Source organism: Engraulis encrasicolus, chromosome 24 (genome assembly GCF_034702125.1).
Source record: "Engraulis encrasicolus isolate BLACKSEA-1 chromosome 24, IST_EnEncr_1.0, whole genome shotgun sequence".
Lineage (NCBI taxonomy): Eukaryota > Metazoa > Chordata > Actinopteri > Clupeiformes > Engraulidae > Engraulis > Engraulis encrasicolus.
Window position 1 is genome coordinate 11,762,648 of NC_085880.1, and position 9,594 is coordinate 11,772,241.

The window sequence follows — 9,594 nt, forward strand, 5'->3', positions numbered from 1 at the left end:
AGACACATATTGCCCCCCTCCCCCCTCCTCGTTTTTTTTTTTTTTTTTCTCTGCAAGGAAGGAAGGGGCCTCTGTCCCGCTCTCGCTCGGTGTGGCCACGTTAGTTTTTTTCCAGTTGTAAAGGCCCGAATCGGGTATGGTGGCCGTTCGTTTCAGAGCGCAGCCAGCCATGATTCGGTGATCACCTAACGCACAGCAGTTCCTCACGGATTTTGGGTTCCTGATCACTTAGTAGCCGTGAATGTCATCCATCTGTATTTGTCCAGCAGATCTGACGTTTGCCAAGAGAATTGATGGTTTTGCTGAGATCGAGTTGGGGTCTGGCTGCAAGCCGTGTCTCGACCCGCCCACCTCCCACGCCAACTCCTCTACGCCAACCCTCGTTGCCCCTTTTCTTTTCCTAATTCTTGAGCATCTTTTTCTGTGTCGGCATAGCGAGGCAGACGGGTCCGATGTAGTCCTATGCCGCCGGAGAATTCCTAGTTCTTCCAGAGTCTTCATTGGTACATCCAATACATTGCTTAAGTTGTCCATTCTTATCTGCAACAGCTGTTGCCGACTGTACGTGCGTTCCGACATATTTTCCGACGATAGACATTTCGAAAGACACATTTTAACACAAATAAACACTGAAAGTTGGGAAAGCAAGGGGCTGCTGCAACCTACGTGCGCCGCCGCCGGTAGTGTTCATGTTTTAGTGTGTATAGCATATTAATTACGCACTAAAACATAGTGCCCGAAGTGCACAAGTGCACCATCTGAAGCACAGAATAGAATGGTCTTTATTGACGCCATATGAAATGGGGAAAGTGCACAAAGCATAGAGTAACACACACACACACACGCGCGCGCGCACACACACACACACACACACGCACACACACATACGCACACACCTCACACGCTCTTAATGCCCTTAAATAACACTGGTTGTTTTATCTCTGCTCAACATTGTCCTTCCAGACTCTCCTGACCACAGTGCTGCATGGAGCCCAATGACAGCTGGCTTTCAAAGACGACAGCGACACCTTGATCCACAATGGAGGACTTTCACCGGAAATCCCAGGATTACATAAATCACACCGACTGGTTGGACATCCAGACCTCCATGGGCCTCCACTGCTGGGTGATCTTGCCCATCGCGCTGCCTGTGGTGTGCTTGGCCATCTGCGGGCTCTTGTCCCTGATCAAGAGCGACCATGTGGTGCCAGTGTACGTCATCAACCTGCTGATCTCCGACGTGCTTCAGGTTTGCGTGAAGCCGATCATCTTCAGTCTGACCTCGGGGATGGTGTTTGAGGTGCTGGGCGTCGTGTACGCAGCGAGCCTGATTGCTTGCGTGGGCTTCATGGTGTGCATCTCGGGGGAGCGGTACGCCATGATCGCCCACCCCATGTGGTACCGCTTTCACCGGACTATCAGAAGGTCCGTCCTCTACTGCCTGCTGGTCTGGTTGGCAGCTTTTGTCATTGTCGGCGCGGTATTGCTGGCGACCTTTGCCGCGTTAATCAACGTGCAGGATGTTGCGCTATGCCTCGGGATAGTGCACCTGCTCCCTTACCTGCCGGTCGTGTGGTTCTTCGTGGGCACGTGGAGGGCCCTGTCCAAGTCCAAAGCCGTCTCCGCTCGGGAGAAGAGAAAAGTCATGGGTACACTGGCGCTCGTTCTGTTCACCTACACTGTCTTCTTCCTGCCTTATGTGATTTTAATGCTGGCCTGGGAGTTTATGCCCAAACTGCTGATGAAGGAGGACGGAGGAGGGTTTGTCAGGCACTTCCCCGTGATATGCAACACCCTGCTCTCCCTGAGCCCCATGGCCGACCCCATACTCTATGTGCTAATGCGGGAGAGAAGTCTACTCGTAGGCCTAATGCCCTGCTGTTGCCGCCGCCGACAACAACGCCGACAGCAAAGGCAGCATCTGCAGGCACAATCCGTTTTGTTGCCAACACAACAGACTACTACTACCAGTCATGCAGACTCTCACAATTAAAAGCAAACACGCACCCGGTTATAAGGAAACAGACCCAATACCACAGTCACCAGGACGGAGCCCAATAAAGGAAGCCACAACACAACAGGCAGTGTGTGGATGTGCACAAGTCATAAATTGACTGTAAAAAACAGGTTGCACGTCTCAGTACAGTTGGACACAGGCATGCACACAGACATGACACACACACACACTATCCCAAAACCAATTTTGATTACATTTCTTGAGCAGTGCATTCAGCTCCCCCTCAGTCTGTAGCCTAAGTCATACATTTCTTCCGGCCTAGTATGGAACCAAGTTAGTGATTAGTGATTAGTGTTTAGTAAATGGTGGTGTACATCTACTTCGTTTAACCCATTAAGACAAGGCCCCTGTTATAAATAACCTGTTATCAGAATGGCATTGATCAAGTCGTAAAGTGCGCTCTCATAATGATGTAGTACTATGTAAGTATGTTTTTTTCAGTGACTAATACACCGTTCCACTGGTGGAACTGGGCTACGGTGATCTATTGACCTAGCCTTGCGCGCCATCCTACGTACTTCCGCCAAAAGATTGGCTCCGTACTACAAAATGAAACGGTAGTATTATGGGATGGTCAGGACCCAACATGATCTCCAAAGCACTTCCGTGTCCAGGAGCACGGAAAACAATTCCGTGTCCAGGAGCACGGAAAACAATTCCGTGTCCAAGAGCACGGAATTTTGGCAAAATCCGTGCTCCTGGATACGGATTTCGTGTCCTTAACATCCGTGTCCAGGAGCACGGAATTTTTGGAGATCAGGCTGCAGGACCAGGCTACTGTTGCCCATGGTTAGCTACAATGTGTCATCATACTGCACGTCAGCACTGCTTGATACACGGAAGCCGTCTGCTCGAAGATGACAAAGCACAGATTGGTATCTCTTGCCAATATCGACAGCACTACACTTTCTTCTTTTTGCCAAGCATTTGAAAACATTTACTTAAATGCCCTGAAGCAGACACTGACATGAATAAATAGGTACTGCATTAATCTGAGGTGAATAAAATGTCTGAATTTACCAACTGTGGTATGCCTTTCTTCATAATTGTCAATACGGTACATTGATATGAAACAGAACCACGAATGGCAGCTATTGCTTTTCCTGTTTATACTGGGTGTGTCTTATCGGTTGGGAAGGAAGCGTCTGCTGTAAGACTTTCTCTGTCAACTGAAAGAGGTTTGGGGGGTTTTAGAGATGTTTCAGTGTAGAGTTATGTTACTGTAGAAACCTTGTGATAAATTATGCAAGGCCTCTCAAAAGCAACTTATCAGCATGACAAAAAAGTACTCATTCTATGAAGATATTTCTGTTCACACTTGCCAACAGTGATACCGGTTTCTCATAAACTAGATGTAGTTTACCATGCGGCACTGCGTTTTATTACAAACGCAAACATGAAAACACATCACTGCGCATTGTATGAAATGGTAACATGGACTTCACTATCACTTAGGAGGAAAAGCCATTTCCTCATTTTTATTGTGAAGGCATTGGTGGGTAAACTCCCATCATATATCAATTGTCTGGTGTCACGCCAAACCAATTCCTATGGCACTAGGTCAGGAAATAAAATTATCTTAAATATTCCTACAGTGCGTACTGAATTAGGTAAGACTTCTTTTAGTTCATATGCCCCACATGTTTGGAATAACCTCCAAAACACATTAAGCTTGGCATCTGTGCCCTCTGTAGAGAGTTTTAAAAACTTTTAAAAACAACTTTAGTAGAGGAGTGTCACTGCTTTTAAACTCAGTTTTACAGAGGTTTTGTGTGTGTGTGTTTTTATGTCAGATTTTATTAGTTTGTTAGTTCTTACTGTTTAGTGCTTGATGGTCTTACTTGTTAGTCTTGTCCAGTGTCTATTTTGTTTGCCCCTATGTCTGATATGTCTTTTATCCTTACGTGTGCTTTTATTTTATTTTTTAAATCTGTTTTTTATGTCATAATATACATGTGCCTCCACTGTCTTAATGCCGTCTTGGCCAGGACTCCCTGGAAGAAGAGGTTTCTACCTCAATGGGACCTTCCTGGTGAAATAAAGGTCAAATAAAAAAAATAAACATCCACCCGCAGAAGGCATGACGTCTTCTCATTTCTAAGGAACTCTGATTTGCGGACCTTAATTTATGGCTCTGAAAGGGTCGCTAGCTACAGTACAGATGTTATGTGAACGACACCATTCACTAGAGCTACAGCTATTTTTCAAAAGGTTAAAGTTGTATTTAGCCTATATTTATAGTTATCGTTGAACAGGCCTTATGTTGCTAAACTCTGCAGATAGCTACTACTAGATAGCCTGACTATCATGACAGTGAGCACTGGCCTTTCAGTGTTGCTTTGTAAACCAAGGGAATCTCTCACAGTGAAGTGTTCTAGCCTTGCTAGGACGAGTAACGCCCATTTTTTGCGGATTTCACCAAGGGTTATTAAATTATTAATTACACTAAGAACTAGTGATTGGGTAGTTTTTGATGAAATCTGTCAAAAATGGGCGTTCGTCGCCCTCGCCCTTTTCTACTGCACATGGGTGTGTGTGTGTGTGTGTGTGTGGTTGTGTTTGTTTGTGAGTGAAAGTGTTATTTATTATGGAAATTCATGTATGTTTTTACTGCAGTGTGTGTGTGTGTGTGTAGGTGTTTTTTGTCAATGTCTTACATCTATGTTAAGTTTAACTGCACATCGGAGACTAGAACACTTCACTAAAGTGCTTACCGAACCACTCGTGTTCTGGGCTCTGAAGTTTTTCCGCATGTGACTGTGTCACCTGGATGAACCTCCCGCACACTGTTCACATTTGCAGAGGTTTTTTTACTTGCGACGTTTCAGTCTATGAGGAAGGTCGTAGACAATGTAGAACAGTGTGCGGGAGCTTCTTTGTCTCTATACGTTGGTGACCCAGTGGATCCACTCCTTCGCACCTGGCAAAAGGAGGTGTGCAAGAATCCTAAAAATAGTACCCGAATGAACCTGCCACGTTGTTGGTACGGTTCGCAGAGAAAAAACAAGAATTTTGCCATTGGCATTGCGAACCAACTTTCCGATTCACGAATTTTAGGATCTGTGGCGTGAACACGACGATCGGTTCGCGATTACGCATGCGTGAACGGGCACCGGCACGGTTCTCACTCGGCCTGAATGCGCCATCTGAGAAATATCTAAAGTTTTCAAAGAGTGTCGAGGGCGTCGTAATAGGAAGTATCACCACATGTGTGGGGGTCTACACAGAGTAAGATATACAGCATGTAGCCTATACATTTTGGGTGTGGAGGTCCATCTGAGCTGATTGGACATAGGGCCCAGAATTTGCAGCTACAGTCTTGAAAAGTGGGCTTAAACTTTGTTGATGAAATGCTTCATATTCATAAGAATTCATAACACTGTTCTCTGACATAGCTAACAGCAGCGGCAATGACATAACTAGTGCATCGTTGTCTTAAAATTACTGCTCATTTTAGCCTGATGCTACGTATACATACGTTGTTTGACCTTTGGCACCTGGAGCGACATGTACTGCTGCATTCAGGCTCTTAAGATTTGAGGGTTTTTTTTTTTTCATTAAAAATGTAAAGAGCTGAATGACTAGATTCTGATGCAAATGAGGGTCCTAGCTTTTAAATGTAACTTTTTTCATTTTTTTATGTGCTTCGCTTCAGAGGCTGAGATATTTAGGTTTTAATAGACAGAGGGCACCTTTTCCCAAAAAGGGCTTAAGTATTCAGCAGGCGTTTTTTTGCAGGTGCCTTAAGCTTAAATGGGTTAAGCCGCTGGACATGCTTAACAAAAGCTATTTGGATTTCTTGAGGTAGTCGATTTGCCAAGACTTGACTAGACATCATTGCAGCGTCACAGGAAGGATGGGGTGGGTGGGCCCAGACTTTTTGTGAAAAAAGTAAAAAACAAATAAAAAACAGAAAAGACAGAGATCCAAAGCTTTAACATACAAATATCATATTAATATTATTATAAGTAATGCACTATTAATGTTGGCTATTGTGGTTATCAAGTATGTGCTCTTCAATGTCGCAATGTCTGCCGCAACCTCTATGTGCATGACACAGGATGTTGGGTGAGGTACCATAGGCTTCCTGCTAGAAGTTAGTGATAAGGTGAAGGTGCCACAGAGGCAAACTACTTCTCTGTTTAGACTGTGCATGTGCATACTGTACCACAGAGTAACTTGTGGTCAGAACAAGAAGAAGAAGAAAGAAAGTAAGAAAGAAAAACTGAATATCTATCGGTAAGCAGCACTCATCTCCTTTGTCTTTGCTTTGCTATTTATGGTTCTGCGTTGGTGAAACATGCGTATGATTTGTATACGTATGTATGTTCTGTTGTGGGTGGAAGATATGATAAGATAAGATAGACTTTGTCTGTTTGCACAGACATTTGTCTTGCATGACACTTCTCCACAATCCACATACAAATGCACATTAAAGACATTAAAGAAGCCATGGTGTAATGATTAGGGAGGTGGTCTTATGGTCAGAGGGTTGGAGCTCTGAATCCCACCCTTACTTACCTATCCCTACACATCCATCCATTGCTGAAGTGCCCTTGAGCAAGGCATGTAACCCCACATAGCTCCAGGGACTGTTACCAATACCCTGTGAATAACTGTAAGTGGCTGCGCATGAAAGTGTAATGTAATGTAAAGGAGAATGAAAGTGGATCTTGTAGTTGGTTTGCTAGTTGGAGTTCCTGTACGCTTTACTGCAAGTTGTATCAGCTGACTATAATTAATGTCTAAATGCAGTTTAACCCCGTAGGGCAGAGCCTATGTTATAACCTTCCTTTCACCAAAATTGTAATGGCTATGCCTAAGGTGCTGTTTCCACGTAGCAGGATATTTTTTTTAGCAGGGTATTTTTTTCTCCTGCTAGGTGGAAACGCAACGTGTGGATAAAAAAAATCCTCCATTGTAACAAATGCATTTCAGACCCCTAAACAGGATATTTTCTTCTCCTGCTATTTTTTTCTCCTGCACCTGGATTTTTAAATATCTGCTACGTGGAAACGGAAGGCCAAAACCAATGCAAAACCAATACAAGCAGGAGAAAAAATATCCACATATAAAAATATCCAGCTACGTGGAAACGGCACCTTAATCTGTTACTTAATGCTCTCGGCAATGTCATAGCAATGTTGTTAATATGTAGTTGAGTATTTTCAGCAAATAGTGAAAAGACCCTCTGGTGACCCCCTGTGCACAAGAGGATACAGCTTTTTGACACAGAGTACATCACAATTATGCCTTGTGATCTGTTCAAGTAGTAATATTTCACTCCATGAATTTCCCCTAGGAGGACAATAAAGTGTATCTTAACCTTCACTTTGACCTTGAGAAGAACCGAAGACCAAAGCAGTTCAAATGGAGAATCTCAATGAGACGATCAACAGCACTTTCAATGGAACAGCCAACGCAACTGCCGTTCATCAGGACTATGTGCGAGATGCGGTCCTGACCACGGTCAGCTGCACAATGCTTGTTATTGGTTTGCCCATCACATTAATTGCGGTTTACGGTCTCTGTTTCTCTATCAAACCTGACCATGTCGCTCCTGTGTATGTCCTCAACCTTATGATCTCTGATGTGGCACAGCTCTTCGGCAACGCTCTCTACTGGGCTGCGTTCAAAGGGACATACACGTATGCGCTTTACATCACAGGACTGTTAGCAAGCACTTGGTTCATGGGGTGCATTGCCGTCGAGAGGTACACTATGATCGCTTATCCTGTGTTCTACAGATACCATCGAACACTCAAGAAAGCCTGCCTTGTGTCTGCCACTGTGTGGATGGCAGCCATCTTTATGGTGGTATTATGTGACCAGGTAGACGTGGTTGACAAGTACCGAGCCTTGCCCTTTGCGCTCCCCTTCCCCTTGCTAGTGTTTCCGCTCTTCCGAACGTGGAGGGTCCTCTCAAAGTCCCGCTCTGTGTCTCGCCAGCAGCAGCGTAGAGTTTTACTTACCCTAGGCCTTGTGTTGTGCACCTATGTGGTCTTTTTCCTGCCCTACATTGTGATGGATCTTCTCATACTATGTATTCGACACACCCAGGCTCTTCAGCATCTCCATATGTTTACAGAGGTCTTCATGTCCCTGAACCCCTTGCTAGACCCGGTCTTCTACGTCTTCATGCGGAGGGACGCTAAGGACATTTTCCTGGCTTTCCCATGGCTCAGACGTTTCAGAAAGTGCAGAGAGATGTTAGAGACCAACACCACGGACGACACAACAGTAAGTGGAGCTGGAGCACAGCCCTCTATAAAATCAAGAAAACAATTACGAGATCCATCAAAAGATGAAATGATCCAAGCACCGCAAACTCAAATCATTGATCTTGACAATTGATTGAATTTTCAATTCAATTCTTTGTTTCACACCCAGGGGTATCCATATCACAGTAAAAAAATAAATAATAATTAAAAACAGAAGAAAAAATGTTTTTGCTTGAAGACTGTTCTAAATCCATATGAGGAGGTAAAAAAAAAAAACATTGGCAACATCTGAAATTCATATGGTTATGTCTAATGCATTCTTTTATGTTTATATTCAGCTGACTTTACATTTACATTACTGTATAGTTATGATGGTTGTTATGATGTTTTAGATTGTTGACAACATTTATTCTCTTTATTCGATTTGTGTCAAATGCTTAGTCAATTGAAAATGTAACTTTTTTTATCTCTCTCTTTCTCTCATGCCATTTCTGCTGTGATGAAATTTTTGCTGTTCTGCTGATTATTGCAATACTAATTGCACAATACTAATGCAAGAGTCTCCAACTGCTTAAAATGTGTTTTTGTGTTTTTGTATCAGTATAATCAACACTTACTTTTATTTACAGTGGCTTACTTGTGCAAAATAAAATACATTCATTCCAGATTTACATTCTTTGTCTCTTCGGCCCTCATCTCTCTGTCTCTCTCGCACACGCATGCATCACAGGAGTGTTGTGCCATCCAGCTAGTTGTGAAATAAGATGCTGTAGTTTTTAGAGTGAGAAGTCCACACACTTAGAATCCTGTTGAGGTCGGAAAGTTATCCTGCCATGAAAAAATAAAATGCAACAAAAAGGATTCTAAGTGTGCGGACTTCTCACTTCGGACTCTTCTCACTCTCAAACTACTTCGTCCTGCACCTTTCCCTGGGACGTACACAATCCTCTCCTTCAATAAGATGCTGCCAACTATGGCCTTGGTTACTTACAGGAACAGAGATAGAGTTAAAAGTGTTTTTTTAATCCGTCTCCATAAACATGGTATGTGGATAAAAATAAAAACACCATTGTGACAGGTACTTTTTAATTTTGAATCTCCACTTAAAAATGTTTGTTTTAGAGATCTAAAACCTCGGTTTATGTAGGCCTATTCACAAGAAGCACAAATGATTGTAGTTACAAAAAAATCCGTATACAGTGCCCTCCATAATTATTGGCACCCCTGGTTGAGATGTGTTTTTTAGCTTCCAATTATTATTATTTTTTTTCTAAATAATATGGGACCTTAATGGAAAAAAAGAGAAAAATCCAACCTTCAATACAAGTGCATTTATTCAGTGGGGAAAAAATCCCA

General features: G+C 43.3%; 2 protein-coding genes across 2 annotated transcripts; both read left to right on the top strand.

Moving 5' to 3' along the window:
• Window positions 1–1,039: 1,039 nt before the first annotated feature.
• LOC134441668 (G-protein coupled receptor 4-like) lies at window positions 1,040–1,993 on the top strand. Its single transcript, XM_063192059.1, has one exon. It carries the CDS (start codon window positions 1,040–1,042, stop codon window positions 1,991–1,993), a length of 954 nt encoding a protein of 317 aa, XP_063048129.1.
• Window positions 1,994–7,387: 5,394 nt separating this feature from the next.
• Window positions 7,388–8,371, top strand: LOC134441669 (ovarian cancer G-protein coupled receptor 1-like). Its single transcript, XM_063192061.1, has one exon. It carries the CDS (start codon window positions 7,388–7,390, stop codon window positions 8,369–8,371), a length of 984 nt encoding a protein of 327 aa, XP_063048131.1.
• The last annotated feature ends 1,223 nt before the right edge of the window (window positions 8,372–9,594 follow it).